The sequence below is a fragment of the Sminthopsis crassicaudata genome, chromosome 3 (assembly GCF_048593235.1).
Source record: "Sminthopsis crassicaudata isolate SCR6 chromosome 3, ASM4859323v1, whole genome shotgun sequence".
NCBI lineage: Eukaryota > Metazoa > Chordata > Mammalia > Dasyuromorphia > Dasyuridae > Sminthopsis > Sminthopsis crassicaudata.
Window position 1 is genome coordinate 594,296,078 of NC_133619.1, and position 23,297 is coordinate 594,319,374.

Consider the following 23,297-nt stretch of genomic DNA (forward strand, 5'->3'; position numbering starts at 1 on the left):
ATTATGATGATTTTCTTTCTTTTGTTCAAGGAGAAAAGGAGATTAGAAGAAAAAAATGAGTTTTTGTTAATTGAAAAAAATTAATTTAAAAGTAAGGAAAGATAAAAGACCAGGAGTCAAAGACAAGAGTCTCTGGGTCAATGGCAGAAAAGAGCTGGAATTCCAGAGGAACTAACCTACATAAGCAAAGCCTCAAATCCATATCAGGATCTCAGGCTGATAAGTGCCGGCTTTTCCAAAGCTTTTCCCATGTCATTATTCTTACATGTCTTCTCTCATAAGATCCCTGCTAGGGGAGGCAGACCAATATTATCCCCATTTTACAGAAGGGTTGGGAGAGGGGAAGGTGTCTGCTCAAGTTCAAAGGGCCAGTGGCAGAAATGGTTAAGATTTCAGCTTCTAGACTAGTTTAGTTTTGACTAGTTCTAGTTTCATTTTCAGGAATCTTCTGCCTGCTGCTATAGGAGAAAGAGCATCAGTGTTGAAATTCAGGAGAACAGGGTTCAAGGCACAGCAAGAAGACTGTATTAAAAGAGATAATATTTATAAAGCATATAATACAGTACCTAGAACCGAGCTGATAATAAATGCTCGTTCCTTTTCCCACTTTTCCTACATAACAAAGCTGCTAGATTCCTCCCCAGAATTCAGAGAATCTTTGGTGGTTGTTGGGATTTTTTTATTGTTTTTTTGGGAAGTGATCAGGATTAAGTGAGTTGCCCAGAATCACACAAGAATCTCAAAGAATCTGATACAACCATGAAGAGAAATATAAGCTTTGGTTCCTATTCCTTTGGCAGAAAAACAAAAGAAGTAACTCCCAGAAAATTCTGGGAGAGAGGATGAGCAAAGGTAAAGTAACCACATTTAGGTTCAAAAAATCAATTGCAAAGGTAAAGTAACCACATTTAGGTTCAAAAAATCAATTGCAAAGGTAAAGTAACCACATTTAGGTTCAAAAAATCAATTGCAAAGGTAAAGTAACTACATTTAGGTTCAAAAAATCTATTGCACAAGTTGGGAAGAGGATCCAAGGACATCTGAAAAAAGGTCTCAGCTGACCCACCAGCTCCATATGGAACAACAGTGTGGTGCAGTTGCTAAATTTAAAATATATATAACATGATCTTGGACTATATTAGTAGAAGTCTAAGTCTAGGCAAGCAAAGGAGGGAACGGTCGCCCTGTCCCATCGTGCCAGTTCTGACATCATTTGCTGCTGGAGGGTAGGTAAGTCACTAACTTAAATCGCTGTTCTCATTTATAAGATGGAAATCAGTTTGCAGCACCCTTCGCAGAGGACGGGTGCGGGGAAGGTGTTACTCTCTCCTTCCTGTACCTGCTGCTCCAGCCAAACCGAATGACTCACAGCTCCCCAAATTTGGCCTGCTCTCCCCCACCGCCATGCCTTCATTCTCCCATTCCTAGAATGCTCTCCCTTCTCATTCAGCCATGCAGATGCTCTCCATCCTTGTCCACAAAGCCCTTTCCTATCTTCTTTCCTCAAAGTGGTCCACACGGGGTCTTCCCCCTTTCCCTCCCCCGGCTGCCAGTGCCAGTAAGAAACACGGAGGGAGGGGAGATGGGGAAAGGGAATTGTGAACGAGGAGGGGGAGGCAGCGCTCTCCTGCCCCAGGCACCGGCGTGCCACCTTCTCAGGCTCTTCACAGCTGGCACCAGGAGCCAATTCCCAGTAACTAAAGGTCGGAAGACAAGAACTATGGGCTCCGCTCCCTACCAGGCAATGGGTCCCCAGCTGGGGCTGCCGGCTTCCTGCTGCCGCTGTCAGGGCTGGACTTGCCTCCCCACACGCCCCCTCCGGCTGTCCTGGGGCCCAAGAAAACGCCCCACCCAGAGCGCCCAAGCCTGCACAGGATGCTGCCTCCGCCCCCTCCTCCTTCCCGTTCCCTCCTCACCCTGTACCCCCCCCCCACTTAACAGATTGCAGCAGCAAGATGGTACAAATTTATAGCTCAACTCACCAAAAATAACAAGAGATCTATCAAAAGCAGTTTGCGTGAAATTAACAGGCGCCCAGACCCTCTTGTCAAGCTCGGGCTCAGCGCTGAGGCGGGCCCAGGCACTGATGCCCCTCTCCCCCACCAGCTTCCCATCCCTCTCCCCCGACCTCAAGTCCCCCGCCCTGCCCCCCTCTCCTGCCACTGCTTTCCATGCCATTTCTCTTCTCCCTGGCAGTTCTCTCCTCCCTTCCCTCTGGCTTCCCGGCTCCTCCCTCCAGCCTCGTCCCTGCCTGCCCAAGTGCAGACCATTCAGTGCAGCCTCGGGATGCTTGGCAGGGTGATTGGGGGCCAGGGGGGGCCCACGGATTCCCAGGATGACATCAGGCCGGCTGGGAGATGCCAAAGCTCTGCCAGGAGGGGCAGTTGGGATGAACTCTAGCCTGCCACCACTGGCCAGTTCAGGGGGCAGCTCTGGGTTAGGGTAACAAGGACCACTGAATCCACAAGACCTCTGCCCACAGGCAGCCCTGTGACTGACATCGGGAAGTAACTCGGACCCTCTGAGCCTCAGTTTCCAAAAGGGACATGTGTCATCCGGGGGGGCAGGGCTGGGGAATGAATCTTTACGGTCCGTTTTCCAGCTCCAGCTCCTCCAGTCCCTGTGACCAGACTCCCAGCTGCCCTTACCAGGCATCCACCGGCCAGAGCATCAGGAGATGGAGCCGTTGCCAGGAAGCTGGTTCCCAGACAGTCGGTACTGGAATAAGTGTGGTCCATCTCACACACACACACACACACACACACACACACACACACACACACGACTCAGGTATCACAGTAAGGATCTCCCATGTGCCACTGACTCCCAGCCCCCATCCTGAGTTCTGGGGGTCCGGAAAGTCCTGCTCTTCCTTTTCCCTCCTCCCTTCCATCTCTCCTGGCAGGGAGGGTCTTGTTCCCTACCCCAGAGCCCAGGTGACCCAGGGGGAACAGCAGAGTGCTGGAGGTCAGGGGAAAGGGTCAGGGTCTCTCTCTCCTCCCGCGTCCTCCCAGCTCGCGGGCCAAGCATAGGAAATTGAAGTTGGCTCTCCGCTCCCCGCCCGCCTTCTCTCCCATCCCCGCGTATTCCTGATCGCAATCTGTCCGCTGCAGAATGCCAGCCCATCTCCCTGCTGCCGATACAGCCATCCAGCTGGCCTGGCACAGGGGTGGGGGAAGGGGTGGGGGAGGCCAAACACTTGGCACAAATGGCAATGCCATGTCAGCACGGGCCCCTCTGGGCCCTGGCAGTGGCCCCGGCCCCAGAGAGACTCCCACCTTGGAGAACAAACTGCACCGAGCGCCCGTTCTCGCTGCTAATTGGCACTAATCTGTCCAATGATGGGCCTGGGCAGCGCCGGAGGCAGCAGAAGGGAAGGCCGCCTCCCCTGCGCCCGCGGGCCTCGGTGTGTGACAGCGCCTGGCATGCCCTCCTGGAGCACAAGGCTGCCCGCCCCTCTCCCTGTGCCCGCTTACGATAACAGCCACCTGCACTTGTCCCGGAGGCTCGCCTTCCCAGGCACCAGTCTCTCAGAAGTGCCAGCGGATGAGGAATGATTTGTAGCAGGCCCGGGGTAGGAGATGCCAAGGGCAGGGAGGATTATCCCCACCGTGCCACAAGATATACAGCCTCATGATTTTAACTGTCAGAGATGATTGGCAGGTGAAAGATCCTATTAGCATCAGGTCTCCTCGCCTGGCCTGGGGTCCTGGCCTTGAAGCTGTAGCCTCCACGTACCCAGCCCTCAAAGCCCCCAAGCCGACCACCTTTGGCTCTCTGGAGCCGGGATTTCCAGGGTGCTCCGTTCCCTCACCAGACCACCCCAGCCCAGCCCCCAGTGTTTCCTGGCTCTCAAAGTCACCAGGGCGACGGACCAAATCCTGCTTCCGGCTTCACAACAACCCGCCATCCCCTGGCACGGTGCCCTGGATGGCACAGTGCCTGGATGGTGCCCGCCTGTGTGGGCAGAGCCTCCCTCTCTGACCACTCTGCAGACTGAGGGGAAAGCCAGACAGGAATATCTTTCCCTTCAAGTGGAAGGGAAACTGAGGAGGGGGGTTTCTGCCCACCCAGCTCTGTGCTGCTTTCCCCAAAGCCAAGTGCACCTTGCTATGTGCCCTGGAGGAGAACAGAGAGAATAATAAAACCACTGGATATATGGCCCCACTCTCCTCGGCTATGTTCAACAAAGAAACAAAATTCAATTTTCTCTTGAAGGCCCTAAATCTGAGCTCCCAACCCCCTCCCCCCCAGGGTTCCTGCTCACAGGAAGCATCCATAACCTGCCTGGTGCTGCCCCCGCCTCCCAGATCAGGACCCAGAGGACCTGGCACTGGAAGGCTTTATCAGTAATTCTAGGGTCCGGCTTCACCAAGCCCTGTCCCCATCTGGGGGATCCCATGACCCAGAACCTGAGAACAATAAGGGGCCCCCAAACTTCCTCTGTGACAGGGAGACAGAACTGGAAACCCCGGAAGCCCTCCCAGGCCTGGGTTGGAGAAGGTGGTTTTCGCCACAATCCCTCTGCCCCCTGCCATGCCGGGGCATTCTCACATATAAGTTTCATGGATGTGCTCCCGAGCACTGGTATTTTCTCACTTAGACAGAGGGGGGAGTGAGGTTCGTACAGTCTGGGCTTTGGATGGGATCACAAAGGCCATTGTCTAATCCCCCCCACACTTAAGACCAGAAAACATGGGAAGTGCCGAAGGTCCTGTGAACAGGACTGGGGGCCGCGCCCAGGCTCTCTCCGCCAGGATACAGGGGAGAAGGTGCAGGAAGGCGTCTCCCGGCCCGCCTGGACCCGAGGGTCCTGGGAGGGAGGAGGAGAGAGCACCGGTTCACAAAGGTTTGGGGGGAGCCCAGGGTCTTGGGCAGGAAACAGAGACAGGAACATGCTCTGCACACCAACGGCTTCTGCTCTCCTCCCTTCGCTTCCTGCTTAGCCCTCCTAAAAGGCTTAGTCAAGGCTGACTCGGGGACTGGGAACAATTCACAGGAGCAGAGAAAGAAAGGGAAGGGAGGGGAGGAGAGGGGGTGCCTGCAGCGAAAGCCTGACTCAGCAAGGCAGAGGGGGCGGCTGCTACGGGCCCTGTGAGAGCAGGATGCCCCGTGCCCATGGAGGTGAGGGGGTCCCCAGGGGTACAGCAGCCCCAGAGCTGGGGCTGGGGAAGAGGACTGAGACTGGGACTTGGGGAGGTCCTGGGCAGCTCCCGGGGCTCTCAGAATGGGAATCACGTACCCGGGAATGCTGAGCTTGCCTCCTCCTCCTCCCATCCCTCCAATGTCAGCCCAGAGACAGGCCTGCGGGTGGGGTGACAGTGTGACTGACTCCCCAGGCCAGGACCCTCACCAGCCGAGGGCTCTGTTCTCAGTCCCGGCTGAGGAGTTTGGGAAGCTCGGAATAAAGGAGTCAGCAGAAACCTCTGGGGGCAGGGAGCAGGACACTGAGGGCCGGAGGTGCTGCTGCCAGTCAGCAAAAAGCAGAGAGGGGCCTGCCCCGCACCCCAACCCAGCCAGAACCACAGCGCTGATGGCCTGGGACTCACGGGCCTGCACTCAGCTCCACTCCCCAGGGCCCAGCTGGGACCCAGGACTCCGGCCCATTGTCTCTGCTGCCCTTGTCTCTGACCTTCGGAGGGGTGGTGTCTCTGTTTCTGTGTTTCTGTCTGTCTGTCTCTCTGTTTCTGTATCTTTCTGCCCGTCTTTATTTCTATCTCTTTCTCTCCCCCTCATCTCTTGCCTCTCTCTGCATCTGCATCTGTCTCTGTCTTTTTCTGTCTCCCTGTCTGTCTGTCTCTGACTCTATCTTTCTCTGTCTATCTCTCTCTTTCTCTTTCTCCTTCCCTCTCTTCAGTTCTCTCCAGTCCTTTCCCCTCTGTGTTTCTCACCCTGTCCCACTGCCTCCCCCTTCACTAATCAGGCTTCAGGGATTTCTCTCCTTCCTGTGGCTTGACGCTCCCCGCCTCCTTCCTCCAGCTCTGCCTCAGTTTCCCCTGTGTCTGTCCAGCTCTCTTCCTCTGCTCTCAGGCCTCCTTCTCCTCATGTCCCATTATTCTCCTGCTCCTCTCTTCCTCCTCGGTCTTTCTGCTCCTCTTTGTCCTAGTCTACCCCTTCTTCTCTGCCTCTGCCCTGGTCTCCATTTTCCCTCCCCAGTCTCCTCTGACCTTCTCTGAGTGCCAATTTCTCCTCCCTCAGCCCCTCCGCATGCCCTTCTCTTTACCTGCCTCAGTTTCTCTCTAATTCCTTCTCTGGTTTCACCTTCCTTGTCACCCCAGGCAGGAGTCAGCAGGGTTACCTGTTACTCTAAGGCCAGCAGGGAGGGTCCGCCTGACCCCAGTGCCCACCCACTTGGAGCCTGGCACAGCTGCCAGCCCATGCCCTCGGCCAGGGGCTGGAGGCCCACTTACCATATCTTATCTCGGGCGGGAAGAGGTCATTGCTGCTGCCCACGTGCAGGTCAGCCTCCCCCGGCGGGCTCCCCGGCACCAGGGCATTGGAGAGGGTCTGACTCAGAGGCGGGGTGGCGGCAGTGGCGGGGGGGCCTGGGGGCACAGCCTCCTCCCCCTGGCAGCTGCAGCCCGGCTGGGAGATGCCACAGGCCCGGCCCGCGGCCCGCCCGCACTCCTGGCCCCAGCGGCACAGCACCCCACAGGTGAACTGGCTCGAATTGTTGTTATTGATAAGCAGCACCTCCACGAAGCGGAACTCCAGGGCCGAGGGGGCCAGCAGGCGGGGCGCCTCCCAGGGCTCGGCCGTCAGGCAGAGCTGCACAAAATTCTTGTCAAAGTGAAGGAAGGTGTAGGGGTTGGAGCCCTGGCACAGCTCCAGGCCGCCCCCCACCTCCTCCTCCTCCTGCCGCAGTCCGGCCTGGGCCGCGGGCGCCGCCTGCTCCTGCTCCTGCTCCCGCTGTGGCTCCGGCTCCGGCTCCGGCTCCTGCTCCGGCGCCTGGCGGAGGCAGGTGAAGTTGGCCAGGTAGTGGTCCAGGGGCAGCAGCCTGGGCGAGAAGTGGGCACACACCTGGTCCTGGCGGTTGAAGCGCAAGTAGAGGGAGTACTTGGTGGGGTCCGGGTTCTCCAGGGTCCAGGAGCAGCCCGAGGCGATGGTGGGGAAGAGGTCCTGAAGTGAGAAGGCCCCGTACAGGACTCCCGAGGCCAGGGCCGAGCAGGCGCTGGGGGCAGGGTCGAAGGCCGCGGTCAGGCGCAGGGACAGAATCGCAGACAGTAAGAGGGGACAGGCCGGGGTCATCCTATGTCACTTGCCCTGCAAGAGAGTGGAGGTTAGAGGGTCAGCATCATTTCCTTTTATACACATATATAATTTTTTTATTAAAGCTTTTTATTTTCAAAACATATGCACAGATAATTTTTCAACACTGGCCCCTGCAAAACCTCATGCTCCAAATTTTCCCCTCCTTTCCCACCCCCTTCCCAGATGGCAAGCAATCCAATACATGTTATATTTTGGCAGCTGGGGGGGTACAGGTCAGCACAGGGCCTAGGCCAGAGCAAGCCCACAACACCCACCCAGCTGCCAAAAGTCTTTCTCAGAAGTGGTCACGCCACGTCTCCCCTCAAAAATCCTCAGTGGCTCCCTACTGTGCAAAGCCTCTGCCTGATCGTTGTCATGCTCCTCCTTGTGCGTGTCCCCCGTTCTCAACAAACCTGACTGCTCGCTGGTCTTTGCTCAGAATTCCTTGCAGAGTGGAGAGTCCTTCAATTTACATCAACAAGCATTTATTAATCACCAAAGCTTTAGCACTTCAGAATCAAACGGCTGTAGCTAAAGCAATTTCCTTCTCAAACCTCACTTTTTCTATATCTGTAAATCAGGGTAATAATAATACTGCACTGTCTACCTCACAGGTCTGTTGGGAGTAAAGGACATTATAAAAACCTCACGAGGTGCGATCCATTATTAGGGAGGCAATTCCAGGATCTGAGTGGGAATCCTGGTCCTGCCCCTTTGTTCCTTAAATTAAGAAAAATCACTTAACCTCTGCCTATAAAACGTGGGGATTGGAGGGTGGGCTGACCTTCCCAGTCCTCAGTTGCTTCATCTGTAGAATAAAAGGGACAAACTTCAAAGGTCCCTTCCAGCTTCCTTTTTATGATACTGAGAACCAATGTTTATCCCTATTGTATAAATCAGAATTAATCCCTGGGAAGGAGAAGGCATCTGGCCTTGGTCACCCTGTCAGACCCCCCTCTTAGGGGCTGTCTAGCTCTAAGTCTATGTGCCAGGCATAGTTCTAGGAACTGGAAATATAAAAATAAAAAAGGGTTCTTGCCCTCAAGGGACTTATAGTTACGTGGCCCAGTAAAGTGCCTTAGTTCAGATTTTGCTTCAGAGACTTAGCTATGCAGTCCTTTCCTCATTTGTAAAATAGAGATAATAATAAAACTTCTTATTATCTCCAGGGCTGTTTAGACAATCAAATGAGATAACTGTAAAGAGTTTTAGCACAGTACCTAGTGCATAGTAGACACTAATAAGTGTTTATGGGATTGGATTACTGTGAAGACCAAATATGATATTTGTAAAGCACTAAGTACAGTGCTTGGTACGCAGCAGGCACTTAATAAGTGCTTGTTGGATTGGACTATTGTGAGCACCCCATGAAATAATGGTGAAGCTCTTAGCACAATGCCTGGCACATAAGTGCTACATAAAAGCTAGCATTATTACTAGAAGGAGAAAACAACCTGTGAGCAGGTAACTAAATAAAATAGACTGAGCTAGGATGGTCTAGTGTTCTCATGTCGGTGGGTATCCCTCCATACAGATTACATAAGTGTGTATACAAATATGTGCATTATGTGTGTGTGCATGGCTGCCTATCCCATGGGATTCTCAGAAGGCTGCAGAAGCAGAAAGGGTTCCTTGACTCGTCTTGACATTAAGGGGAGAGCCAGGCGGCCCACGGTCTGCCCACCAATCAGCCCTCACCCTCATCACGCAGCCAACCCATTTCCTTTTTCTACTCCTAAATTGCTTTGATGTCATCCTTCATCTCTCTGCATCCCTGAAAAGGCCCCTTCGCTGACACTTTCTCAGAGAAGCTTTCTGCTTTGATCCTCCCTATCAGGAACAACCTTCTCCCCCCCTGCCCTTGGCTCTCTGCTTGACCCTTTCAGGTTCTGTATCAGGGAGTATTGTGGCACTGGGGCTGCAGTCTCGTTTCACTATTGCACTGTGAGTACCGTGAAGGCGGGGATGATGTCTTCTTTAACCCCAGACCTCCCCGGAGACCAGGCTCTGTACATGGCCCTGTGACTTTATGAAAAATTGGTGGAACAGAATCCTTCCTCTGCTTTTGAACTTTACTGCAGGTAGCTAACTAGCTAGAGTGCTGGGCCTGTAGGCAGGAGAAAACAAATCACTTAATAGCCATCTGCCTCAGTTTCCTCCTCTGTAAAATGGGGGTAATAAAAGCCACTTATCTCAATGAAATAGCTCTTTGCAAACCTTACATAAGTTTTAGATATTATTTTTCTATTATGTGCATTATGTTATTAGAGATTCACAATAACCCAGAAGGTAGGCAGGGTCCCCATTTTACAGATGAAGGAACAAAGGAGGCTCAAAGAATTTGATTTGCTAGGAGGCATGCAAATTAGGATTCCAACTCAAATCTCTCCTCACTCCAAATCCAGCATTTTTTCAGCAGTCACAAGGCCTCACTATTTCCCCCGCCCCCCATCCTCCTCTGGCCTAGAAACAGCCTCTGTCCATCCAAGAATATCCATCCTTCCAGGCCCAGCACAGGTCCAGCCTCCCCGGGGAAGCTGTTCCTGACATCAACAACCTTCCCTGGTTGCCCCTTCCACCCCCAGCTGATCCCTACAGCATTTGTAGCCTGCACCACACAATTTACCACTTAATTATAGACTGTCTTGTACTACTCTGTAATTGCTTTATGCGTGAGTCTCCTCTCCCCAAATAGATCGTGAGACCAGGGACCATGTCCTCTGTTTCTGTAGCCCTGAAGTATCGAGCACCCAGTTACTCGCATAGTAGGTACTCAAGCACCCATCAATCGATTGATTACCGGCAGTCTCTGGCTGGGAGGGCAGAGCTGATTGGTACCCACATCCAACTTTGAATGGCAAAAGAACAGAAAACCTGAAGCTGGAGAAGAACAAAGAATAGCTTCAGGAGGCCGAGATCCGGAAGGAAAGCAGGTCAGGCTGGGGCAGGCTCCCTTCCCAGGTGGCTCCCCACCTCTCTGTCCTCCCAGTGGGCTCAGTGGGAAGCCAGGGGAGGCCCCCTGCCGTCTGGGCTGAGTGACTGAGGACAGGTGCCTCCCCTAGGCCTCAGGTTCTGGCTCAGACTCTGGATTACAGATTTTACAGATGATCCAGGAGGAGCAAGGACATTAAGCCATTTGTCCAAGGCCAAGCATCTGAAGCATGGCTTGAACCCAGGCCACGGAATCACTGAATTTCTCAGTTGGAAGAGAGCTCAGGAGCCATCCTGATACCTTACATCCTGACACCCTTACAGACCACCTGAAAACCTCCATGGAGGGGGAAGTCAAGCTCCAACTAGTCTGAAACTTTGGCTCATCCAGGACTCCTGAGATTGTTAAGAGCCCTGAAAACTTCCTGGACCGCCAAGACCCTTTTTACCACACTCTATAGTGTCCTCGTGGGACAATGCCCAAAGCAGGGAAAAATATTCTAAGGGGCAATGTCATAGTTTGGTCCAAAAAGAGAGCATGAGACTCGGGGAGCCAAGAGATGAGCTTTTATTGATCCTGCTCTTTATTAGCTCTGGGACTTCTTCCTGAGTCCCCGTTTCTCTGTCAGTAAAATGAGGGGGGTTTGGACTCAATTATCCTTAAAGCCCCTTCCAGCTCTAAACGTCTATAATGATTTGAATTCATAAGCCCCAACTCTTCCCACAGCACCCACATAAGCTTGTGGCTGGGGGGCTTAACTATAAGCCACTCTCATTAATAAATGAATCTGTGTTTGGCTACTCAGTAGGTCTGGATTTCTCAAGCCTCCCATTTGCAGCTTGGCTAAAGACTACAGGCAGATGTGCTCACACCTTGGATCCCTGCAGGATACCAGCCTTAAGCAAACTGACAATTAGCTTCGGAAATTGAAGTGTAAATAGAAGGGTGGTTGAGGTACCAGCTAATTGTTCTTTTCTCCAGAGTTTCTGTCCGAGATGCCCACTTTTTCCATATATTTGGCTCGGGCTGATCAAAGAGCCAAGGCCTGCAGGCACTAGGCCGGGGAGGGATCCCCCATAGTATCAAAAATGAAGTGCCCTCTGACCCAGAGTCACAGATTTCTCCTAAACTCACAGGCTGGATCCTTAACTCCCAAACCCCAAAATATTCTCTTAGTCCCATACTTCACCCCAAACTCCAAATCCCCCAATCCCAAATCCATTTGGAATAGAAATTCCCATATCCCTGCGTAAGCCAATCCCACAAACTATACCCTAACCCCCACACTCTGAACCTCTGCCTCCAAATTATACTCCCAATCCTACCTTTTACTAGATTACCCATTTTACATTTGATGGGTGGAGACTCGGAGGTCCTTTCCACCTAAGAGAATTCCCATTCTTGCCACTTTACCCACGGACTATACCATGCCCTGCACCCAAAGCCAGCCATAACCCAGCCACGGATGCACTCCTCCACTACCACCCCCTGGGCTCTCATTGATCGTCCCCCAAACCCCAGATCCCGTCTAATCTCTAAATCCAATCTCAGTTCTGTGGAAAGGTAAGTCTGCCATATGGCACCCTTCCAGCCCAGCCGGCTCACCAACTTGTGCCCTTGGGCAAAGGAAACCTAGTGATTCTGCAAAGCCCCTCATCGACACAGAGAAAGAGGAGGGCCGGTCCCCTCATATTGATGACTCTCGCAATGCTTTTCATATTGAGAGCCGGGCTCAGTCGCCAGGGAGGGGCCTGGACCTGCTCCCTTGCGCCCTCCCCAACTCCTAAGTTTCTCCAGCCCCAGCCTAGCCCAGCCCTCCCGAGGTGCCAGGCTTGCAGTCAGGCACTGGGTAAATAGCTGATGAGTGACGTCCGATCCCCCCACTGCCCCCAATTATTTTTAAGCAGGTTGCAAAATTCAGGCTGCGGCTTCCAGGCTCAGCAGAGGAAAAGAGAGACAGAGAAGGGGGGAGGAAAGGAGGGAAGGAGAGAGAGAGGGAGAAAGGGAGGGCGGAAGGGAAGGAGGGAGGGAAGACTGGGGGAGGCAGCATTATGACAGGATCTCCCCACCCCCCACTGAGAAGCAGGAGAAGCTTCCCCCACCCCATCTCCTAACTCCCCAACTCACACATGTACATGCATATGTGCCTGGTGCCTACAGACGCAGATATCCTTATCCACACACGGGCTCCCTTCAGGCTTCTGGGGGATGCCGAGTAGAAACTGAGCAGGCAGGAGAGGTTTGGGGCCCTGAATCAGATTCATTTCTCCCTCCCATGTGCTCCTATGGGGGGCAGGCAGCCGGAGCTGAGCTAGGGAGGGCATGGGCCAATGATGGATAATTGATCAGCCCTGCAAGCTCTCATTAGCCATGCTTTTTCTTGTGGGCCGCAGGAGGTTCCCGGCGCATCAGGCAGCCCCCACAACCAGCCAGTCAACCTATTGGAGGGGGAAGGGGAGAAGTTTCTCTATTCCCACCCTTGCTCACCCCCCCCCTTTTAAACGAGAGACTAACTGAACAAAGTGCCTTCAGGAGCTTCCAGATTTTTAAAGCCTGGGGCAGAAAAGACTTAAATTTGATTCTACTCATAATTCTGCTCTGGCCAGATAGGTGAGACCCACACCTCTATGTGAGTTCTTCCTGGCATCTAGCCTCAATTCCTCTTACTATAGCATAAACCCATTTCGTTTCACTGAGTCCTTGCTAGGGAGCAGGGCTAGGACCTTCAGTAAGATCAATCGACACAAAGAAAAAGCAAAAGTAGTCCCTCCTTCAGGTGGCTTACACTCTAAAGAGAGACAGCATGTGCATGTATATGTAGAAATAAGATACAATGTTGAACTTGATCCTCATAACAATCCTGTTATTGTTCCCATCTTATAGTTGAGAAAACTGAGGCAAACCAAAAGTGGGTGCTATTATTTCCCCCATTTTACAGTTGAGGAAACTGAGGCAAACAGGTTAAGTGACTTGTAGTCACAGAGCTAGAGGGAGTGCTTGGGTTAGGATTTGAATTCAGGTCTTCCTGACTCCAAGTTAAGTGTTCTATCCACAATACTACCTAGCTGCGTAATTTATAACAGGTTCAGGTTTTAAAAGGCTTTAAAAAGTTATTTAAATTTTATTCTGGACATAGGGAAGAGCCACTGGAGTCAACCGAGGTGAGGGTAGGGTTAGGTGACATTAGCAGAACTGTACTTTAGGAAAATCATTCTGATGCCTGATTGGGAAAATGGGTTGAAGTGAAGAGAGACTAATCAGGAGATGGTCCAGGTGATGAGCACCTGAACTGGAAAAAGATGCATAAGACACCATAGGTACTGAGCTCTGGTGATTGTCTTGCAATGGAGGGGGGGGTAGCAAAAGTGAGGCACCAAGGACACAAAGGGGGCTGAGAACCCAGGGGACCGGGAGGCTGATGGTACACTTGACAGAAATAAGGATGCTCGGAAGAATCACTGAGTTCTGGTTCGGGCACCCTGAGTTTGGGTTACCAATGAGACATCCATTTGGAAATGTCTAAGAGGTAATGAGGACTGCAGGGCTAGAGTCCAGGAGGGCAACTAGGCCTGTATATGTCCATCCTAGAGTCATCTTGATGGAAATGACAACTAAACCTACCGGAGGTGAACAAAGAGAGAAAAGAGGTCCAGGCCAGAGGTCATCAACAGCATTAATAAGCATGACGTGCTTCTTTGTGATGGAATGCCCTCCAAAAGAGGTAGGTAACTATGAGGCAGCCGGGGTGGGAATTCTGATACCTTTGAGAAATCAATCCCCAACCTGAGGACAAGATTCCCTGCTATCAGCCCTGTTGGAGAATGTGTCCATCCCCACTATGGACCTTGGCCCCCACAGATCATCCTGGGCAGGCTGGTGTGAGGAGGGCCAGACAAACATGCCAGTCAGTCTCCTTCAATGCCCTTCACCCTAGGGTGCACCATCAGTTCTTAGCAGGAACCAGGTTCCTGATGGAAAGAACACTGATTTGAGCTACCTTCAAACCCCTGCTATCTGGGACCTTGCTGAACTGGTATGGATCTGTTTCTTCGTCTGTAAAATGAAAGGGGCTGGAACATTAAGGTTTGTGAGTGCCCTTGCAATTGCTAGAATATCACTCCCCTAGCCAAGAGGCAGCTAGTTACCCCCAGTAACTTCCCACCAACATGCAGGTCTCTCTACCCTCCAAGACTGGAGGGTGGCCCCTGGACTGGCCATCAGAAGCTGCTTGCCCTGGTGCTCTGCTCTCCTGGCTCTCTTCAGAGGCTGACCTCTGAATCCCCTATCTGTTCAAATCTCCACCTCCATCTTTTCCTCCTCTGCTCCCCCTGCCCATTTCTCCATTCTTCTCTGCTATACACTCTCCAAATCCACTTCAGTCTCCCTGACTCCCTCCCCCAAGGCCATCACTTCCCTAAAAGCCTCTCCAGGTATAATGTACCCATCACACTACAAAGAAGAATCTACCTATCCCTTCTAATCCTCAGTCCTCCCTCTATAAAATGGAGACATTTAACTGCATTACCAAAATTTACCGGCTCATGGGTGGCAGAGAATAATTATAAACCCTCAAGCACTCTAGAAGTATGAGAAAGACTTCGAAGATCATCAGGATAATACACTATGACCAAGTAGGATTTATATTAGGAATGCAGAACTGGTTCAATAGCAAGAAAACTATCAGCATAATTGACCATATCAATGACCAAACTGTCAGAAATCATATGATTATGTCAATAGATGCAGAAAGACTTCCAAGATCATTTTGCCTTGTTCTCTCATTCTACAGAAGGGGAAATTGAGGCTGAAGCAGAGAAGGAAATTTCCCAAGCTTACATCGCTGGTACTGGCAGAGCTGGGTCTGAAATCCTGGGTCTCCTGACAAGAAGCCCAGAATTCTCTCCACTGTAATGAGACAGGGAATGTCCCAGCTTGGAAGTGGGTATAGAGCAAGCTTCTCAGATGAGACCACAGGCTTTGTACAAAGGTCAGAATGGTCCCAGCATGGGGGCATTGTCCAGGCAACAAATACCGATTAAATTGCCCACTATGTCCCAGACACTAGGGATAAAATCAAGGCAAAAGCCAGTCCCTGTCCTCAAGAAGCTCCTGGTAACGGACAAGTCACCAGAGGATAAGCAGGAAGGTACTAGAATTAAGAGAGGCTGGAGAAGGCTTCCTGGAGAAGACTGAATTGTAGTTGGTAGTTAAAGGAAATAAGGGAGGTCAGTAGGTAGAGAAGAAAAGAAAGAGCTTTCCGGGCACTGGGGACAGCCAGAGAGAATGGCCAGAGCTGGAGCTGAAGGACGGAGTGTATTGTTCATGGAACAGCCAGGAGGCTGGGGATTCCCATCAGAGTACTTTGGCAGAGGGGGAGGTCTAAGAGGAGATGATGGTGATCGCATCCTCTCCCAGCCGGGTCATGGGTCGCCCACCTTACATGCTCACTGTGTGAGCTCACACAGTGAACCACTGTGTGGTTTCACTGTGGGCGTCCCTACTGTTTTGAGCCTCAATGAAAGTGTTCAAGGTAGTGCTGTTGGGCAGGTGGAACATGAGTCCCTCCCTTCTGGAGAGGGTGCAGGCCCATCTAAGGAGCACTGAAGCTTCTGCTCTTGGCCAGGCACTGTGTTGAGACAGAGTACAAAGATGAAAGGAAAAAAATCTGCCCTTGAGAAAGGTACATTCTATTGGGCAGGAAGAGAAGATTTACAAAAAAGGCTCTTCCTTCTTTGAAAAGTTAGTAGGAGGCGATCATTGTGGAATACCGTGAGTTCTAGCAGACTTGGTGGAGAGCCACATTAGTTTTGCTGGGCTAATTTGTTTCCTTTTTATTCTTTGTTATAAAGGATGGCTGCCTGGGGAGGGGAAAGAAAGAGATACTTTTTTGAAATGATGGTGATGTAAAAAAAATGAACAATATAAATTTTTTTAATGAGTAAAATTGGGGAAAGTTTACTGCAGTAGAAACTTGGATTGAGCATTGAATGGAGCCAAGGAATTTAGGAGATAAAGGTGAAGAAGGAAGGACTCCCTCACAGGCACCTAGGAAAAACCATGATGAGTTTGGGGAGGAACAGGCAGCCAGATGAAGCTGGAATATAGAGCAGCTGAAAGGACTGGCAGGAAATAAGCTAGAAAGATAGACTGAGGTCTGATTGTGAAAGGTTTAAAATGTCAAACTGAGGAAGGTGTATTTTATGCCCAAGGCCAATAGGGAGCCATGTTGGGCTCCCTGAAACACAGCTTGTAGGTCTCAGTGAGGGCCCCTATCTCAGTAGTCAAAACCTGGCAGTCAAACACTACCATGGTCAAAAACTGTCTCACACATATACACACACACACACACACACACACACACACACACACACACAGAATCACCCCCTCTCCTGAGGGGCCCTAATCCCCCCCCACCCCGCTCCCTCAGCCTCCCAGTTAAAGAGAGGAGGTAAAAAGCATGTTGTCTCCCTGTTCTAATCCTTCTGAGCCTCAATTTTCTTCCAGCTATGGTCTTCTTGTGCTAGACACTGGAGATGTGCCCTCCCTGTAAAAAGAGGGGAGCAGATTGCGCCATCCCTAAAGCCCCCTGCCATGTCACAAGCAGCCCCAGAGGGCCAGGAACCATTAGCCAGGGCCCCCTCCTCATCCCCACAACAACCAGCTTCTCCTTCTCCCCCCATGGCCAAGGCCTCAGAGGCTGCCCTGGAATTCCACCCTTAGAACTCTATTTTCTTGAACCCCAGTAGCAAACTGGAAATGAAAGGCAATCGTGCTAGATCTCTGCAAGGAATAGGAGATGCTGGGGCCTGTGAGCAAAGGAAGCAGGGTGGTTCCTGACCATTTGGGCTGGGTGAGGGCAGAAAGGGCAGTGTGCCCCAGATCCCCCGTGGGGCTGGCTAAGCGGGTAGCCCTTCCTGCATGCCTGGACTGGAGGGGATGGGAGTGTGGATAAAGTGCTGGGTGGGCCGAGAAGGCTCTGCCAGGGCCTGACGGAGGATATGAAGGGAGACGCAGCGGGAAGAACGTCCACACCGTTTACCAACCTGGCAGTTCTAATTTGCCCAGCCGTCACTCAAGCTCGGCCTCCCAAACAGTCCATTAAAAGGAGGGGCTTCCCACCTGGCTGGGCCTGGGTGTGCCTGGTGGGCTGGGACCTGGGCCTGCCCCATTGCCAGCTTTTTACTGCCCACAGCCCCCAGGGAGCCCTGCAGCAGCCCCCTGCCCTACCCACACCCCCTGACAGCCCCCCAGCCCCAGAGGGTTTGGAGCCTGGAAGGAAGCCAAGAACACGGCCCTTTCCCTTCCCCCAAACAGCTCTGAATGACCAGTTCATTTTGGGAGTCCAATCTCTCTTCCTGTTCTCTGTTAGCAGCTTCCCATCGGACTATATTCTTAGAGACAGGGAACCAGGTGGTATGGGGAAAATGTTCTGGAGTCACAAGGCCCTGGACCTGTTCCTGGGTTCTGCCTTGACACGTTGTATGGCCTCGCCCTCTCTAGGTCTCAGGTTCCCCGTGTATAAAATGAGGGGGCTAAGGGATCTTAAAAACCCCTTCTTATACAACTGCCCAGGAACCAGGGAATAAAGTGGTCGTTCTCAGGTAGAAGACAGGAGCAGACCGCCTCTCCTCTGGGGCAGGGCCCAGGCACAAGGACACCCTCCCCAGTCCCCCCTCAGCTCTCTTTGGACTCCTTTGTGAACCCCCCAACCAGTCTCTGTGGGAACCGGCCCACACAGACCCAGGGCAGTGCCATTGTGAGGCACAAGATTAACCCATCTGTGATTTGGGCACTGCCCTAGCCGGAAGCACTTCTGCCTTCCTCCCCCCTCCTCCAGCATCCTGGGTATGTGTTTGGGGGTGGGGGAGGCTCACAAGCTCTCCTCCTACCTCTGGTGCCTGGCAGAGAAAGAAGAAGAGGGAGAAGAATCTGGCTTTTATCTTCCCCACATACATGCAAGCCCGAGGAACAGAAGGAGGAAAAGGGAGAAAGGGATTCTCATCCAGGGACCAGCGCATCATCAGGGGCACCAGGTGGTGCCTGAGTACTGAGCCAGCCTGGAGGAGGCAGGGGAAGGGGGGCGGTGACTCAGCCCAGCCCACCCATCTCCCCAGAACTTTGCAACAGCCGTTGTTGCTACTGAACAAATGAGAAGAAACCTTTTGTTCCTCTAGCCTTGGGGGGTGGGAGGGGCTAAAAAACTGGCTTCCTTAGCTTGGATCCCCACACCCCCCAGCCCACTCTCGTAGTCCAGCTTCCCTCCGGCCAAGGCGGTTAGCAGGGCCCCCCTCAGGCTAGAGGCCGCAAGGCCTCAGTCACCTGATCCAGACCTCTACCCCCCTCGGGGCCCGGTTGGGAGGACACAACAGCCCCCATTCTTGCCCTGGGCCTAGCAGGGACAGTCATTCCCCAGAGTCCTCAGAGGGTTGGCAAGGGTTCAAATTCTGCACTATTCTACAGTAGTCTCTGACACCAGTTGGGTTGTTCCAACACCTGTCCCTTCCGGTGAGTTCTCAGGTTCGTTCGTCCTCCTCCTCCCATCCTCGATCCCCAGGAAGCCATGTGGGCATTTCCACCCACCCTCAGCCGGCCATTCATGGCTCCTGCTGCTCGGCTCCCATCAGTCATCGCTATTCCAAAACAGCAGGCGTCCTCTCCACCCCTGCCAGGTTCTTTAGGAGTCCCTCCTGGGCATCAGCTTCTTCTGGTGGCAGTCCCCCTCCCCCCCCTCCAGGCAGAGTGATCACTGGAGCAACACGGATCCCAGCCACTGACACACCATCCAAGGCTCGGGTCCCCCCCATCCCCACCCCCAGCAGCTCCGCAATGACCAGCCACATACTTAAAGAGAGGAATGCCTCGGGAAAGAGTTCTCTTATCGCAACTTTGATCATAAGAGCTCCAAGCACTCAGCCCAAATTGCCATCCCTCCCCATCACATCACATCCAGAGGCTACGAACAGATCAAGTTCAAGGTTGTGGGACCATTCCTACCAGGAGCAAGAAAGGGTCTCAGAGCTCCCAGATGCACCTGGGTGGGGAGAAAGGGCTGCCCCTCGAAGGGGCTCCTCACTGCCCCCCCACCAGCCCCACCCAAAGCTTAACCTAGAACTATCAAAAAAGGTAGGATAAATGCTCTGAGAATGGGGACGAGTTCTGAGACGGCTCTCAAAGGCAGCAAGGGGGTCTTGTCTCTGCTGTAAAACCAGACTAGACAGACAAGATTCCAGACACCAGACAAGGCCCTCTTTAGGGGGAATGCCCAGCTGGTATATCACCTCCCCTGTCGTCAACCTCACGCTTCTCCTTCCAAACCCTCCCCCACCTAAAAGACCGGGGGAGGAAAGGACAGGAAATCTAGTGAAGGGTCCCTGACTCTCTCCCCCTGAGCCTCGTTTCCCTTCCCCCCTTCCAGGGCTGGGCAATGATGAATGAGGAAAAGGCCCTGCCAATGGCTGGCTCCCTCCCCAGGGCCACCCCTCCCCCCTTCCCCTTCCTGCCAGGAACACTCTGTCTCTGGCTTGGAGAGGAGGGGGCTGGCCTTGGGGTGCACTGCCTCACTCTCCCCAGTCTGGCAGGACCTACCTGAATGTCTCCCAGACCCCCAAGTTCATTCCTAATGCCTCAGGAACTCTCCCCACCTCTTGCTGGCATCAGATGTAGCTACTCTCTGGAGGGCATTTCTGCCCACTGGCCTAAAAGTGCCTAGGGGGAGCATGGGAAGACACTGTGCCAATTAGACCCACACTGCAGGTGGTTCCATCCCTACCCAGACAGGGGAGGCCTGGGAGGGGCTGGGAGCTTCCCCCCACCTGAGAGCCCCTCTCGAAGGTCCTGGCAGCTCATTCCGCACCAAGGCTGTCCCTTCCCCCGCCTGAGGCCCATTCGAGTTAGGCCTTGGCACTCGGGAGCCTGTGCCCACTGTGACACCTCCGAGTCCCTCCCGGATGGGGGGAGAAGGACGATTGCTGCCCTCGGCCCACGTGGGCCCCTCCACCCGCTGATGCCCACAGGCTCTCACAGTAGGCCAGGAGCCTCTGCGGGCACGCTCAGTGCCAAACCTGATCCTCACTCCCGTGCCAGGGTCGAGTTCGAGGAAGGAGCCCCGGGGCTCCCGAAAGGAAAGGGACAAGGAGGGAGGGGGCCCTGGCGGCGCTGGGGACCGGGACCACCGCCGCTCGGGCCACCGGTAGGGGACACCAGAGAGCAGCCCCCGCCGAGACCCGGGGCGGCCTCGGGAGCTCTCAGCACTTGTTCTCTCCCGGCTCCCCGGCCAAAGTTCCCAGCCGGCCCCCGTGGGGAACCAGGCTAGGCCAGCACCCAGCCCCCGAACCCCAGGCCCACCCCGTCTGGGTGCCGCGCTCAAAGGAGGCTTTGACAGGCATCCCCCGCCGCCACCAACCCCCCCCCCCCCCAGCTCCATGCACAGCGCGGAGAACTGCGGAGAGCGCCCCCGCCCCGCTGCTGGCTGAGCATCCCTGGACCACTCGGCCCGGCATCCCCGGACCCGGGCCCCGGATCCCCCGCCACATCCCCCACCCCCAGTCCCTGGAGCCCCGGCCGCGGCCCCGGGCAGCAGAAAGCGCTGCCTGCGGGGCAGAGGCCAGCAGGTTGGGGGGAGGGGTGCTGTGGTCCCCTCTCCAGTCCTGGATGGAGAGGGAGAGGAAGGGATCCCTGGGGGAGGGGCAGCCCCGGAGCCCCGGGAAAGGGGAGGGGAGGGGAGAACTCCGGCCGGGGATCTGAGCCGCGAGGCCCAGCCCGCAGGCACTCACCTGGTCGCCGTCAGTAGGAGTCGGGGGCGGCCCCACGGCGCAACTTTGCCATCAGGCCGGGGAGGCTGAGGCTGGGGAGGCGCGGGGCCGGTCCCGGGGGTGGCCGGGGCGCCCGCTCGGGGGCAGGAGGTGACGCCGAAAGCAAACGTAAAATGTTCTTTTTGATTAAAGAAAAGATGCAAAGCTCGTCAAAGGCAAAAAGAAGCGCAACCTCGCCCCGGGTTTAAAAGCTCGGGAGGTGCAGCCGGGCCCGGGAGCAGCCGGAGGAGCAGCTGCCGCCGCGGGCGAGAGCAACTAGTGCCGGGCAGGCTGCGGGCACCGCCGCCGCCGCCTCCTGCCCCCTCCTCCTGCTGCCGCCGCCGCCGCCGCCGCCGCCACCGCCCGGAGCCCCGAGCTCGGAGCCCGCCCGCCCGCCGCGCGCTGGCATGACTCGGCCCCCTGCCCGCGCCCCCGGCCCCGCGCCTCATCCGCTGGCGGCCGCGCGGGGTCCACGGAGCCTCCGTCTCATCCTCCGCCGCCTTCTTCTTCTCTTCCTCCTCCTTGCGCCCGGGCCCTAGAGCCGGGGGTGGCCGCCGCTGCCGCCGCCGCTGCCTGTGCCCGGGCTCCGCTGCCCGCAGCGCGCGCCGGGGCTGAGTGACAGCGCGGGGCGGGACCACGCGGCTGCGCGAGACCCGGAGACGGGGGAGGAGAAGATGGAGGGGCTGGGAACTGGGGGGGATGGGAGGGGGGAAGCCTTAGGAGAGGGGGCAGGGGCGGTGCGTGCCCCGCCTGAGTGACAGCTCTGCGCGACACTCGGGCAGGAGGGGGCCAGCGGCTTCGCGGGCGCTCGGCTCCGCTGGGAAGGGGGAGGGGAGGGGGCTGGGAGGCGCGCACCGCCTCCTCTTAAGGGGGAAGCAGGCCTCTGGGGCGCGCGCACCCGCCTGCGGGCCCCCCTCTACTGGGGGGTGGGGGCGCACTGCCCCGGGAGGCTCTCTGTCTCCCCCCTCCCCTCCACATCACGCCCCTGCACCGCAAGGTTTAAGGTGACCCTGGGGTGCTCTTCCAAGAGTGTGATCAATAGCCTCGGGGGTACGCCCTCCTCGCCCCCAACACTAAGCATGTGTTGGCATGTGTCATACGTCCGAGGGATGGTCCTCTGGGTGGTCTCCCCACTCCGCTCCCCGGGAGCGTGCGGGCTCCATGCGGGTGCTCAGGCGGGCGTGTTTGCACGGGTGTGCCCCGTTGCGGGAAGAAGTTGGAGTCCCTAGAGAACAGGAAACACCGTGGGCATCATGCTTCCATGGGGGAGGGGGGCAGTGCCAAGGTGCTCCGTCCGGAGCCGGAAAGGCTGATGCTCCGAGAGCCGCTCAAAGCCCAGCCCCCACCCCCAGGGGGACCATCACTCAGTGGCTGCCATCCTGGCGGTTTGTGGTGTGGGCAGCAGGCAGTGGGCCAGGGGAGGCCGGCCTGAGGGGGGGGGGGGGGGCTCACCGCTGCGGCCAGGCCAGCCAGCGGGGCCAGAGACAAGTAGGTTAATCAGATGGATGTGAGCGGAGGAAGCTGTGGTCTGGGAAGTGGGAAGGCTTTGGGCATCACTGTCCCCGTGGGAGTGATGGCTGCAGCACAGTGGTTTGGGGTGAGGCTGTGAAGAGGCGACCACTGACCCAGAGCGGAGGGAAGTCTTCCCGCGGGAGCAAAAATCTCCCCGATGTGCCTCTGCCACCCCCCCCTGCGAGGTCTCGTTTGGATGGTGCTCCTCCATCCCCCACACATTGGAACCCACTGGCCTCTACTCCCATCAGCCCCGGAGCAGGGAGAGGACCCTTCAGCTCTACCTCTTCAATCCCGATCCAGAGAAAAGAACCAGCCCGGGGGAAGGGAGAGCCAGTGAGCCACCGGGAGGTTCTCCCATTCCTAGGACAGGAAATGACAATTTCCCTACAATAGTCCCTGGGCCATCTCCCAACTCCAGGGGACCTGAACTCCCAAGCCTGGGTCTTCCCTAGAACAGCAGAGACAACCACTTTCTCAGGAGACCCTCCCCCTTTTTCTCTCGGCACTGTCCCTTGAGGGTGAAATGTGTTCTTTGAGATAGGAAGAGATATCAACCTTAATAGAAAAGGACCCTCATCTATCACCTTTAAAAAATTATAGGGGGCAGAGTTAGGTGGCAGCTAGGTGGCGCAGTGGATAGAGCACCAGCCCTGAATTCAGGAGGCCCCGAGTTCAAATCAGATCTCAGACACTTAACACTTCCTAGCTGTGTGACCCTGGGCAAGTCACTTAACCCCAGCCTCAGGAAAAAAAACAAAACAAAACAAACAAAAAAAAAATTATGAAGCTGAGTGAGGGGGAGGGGAGAC

The 23,297-nt window shown here is 54.8% G+C and overlaps 1 protein-coding gene across 1 annotated transcript in view; it reads right to left on the bottom strand.

The window, feature by feature from the left end:
* Positions 1-21,305, bottom strand: part of ADGRB2 (adhesion G protein-coupled receptor B2) — a 61,773-nt gene extending 40,468 nt beyond the window's left edge. The window contains 2 exon segments of the mRNA XM_074305320.1: positions 6,411-7,263; positions 20,956-21,305. Of these exon segments, the coding sequence (XP_074161421.1) occupies positions 6,411-7,248 (838 nt within the window). The 5' untranslated portion in view covers positions 7,249-7,263; positions 20,956-21,305.
* Positions 21,306-23,297: the final 1,992 nt, after the last annotated feature.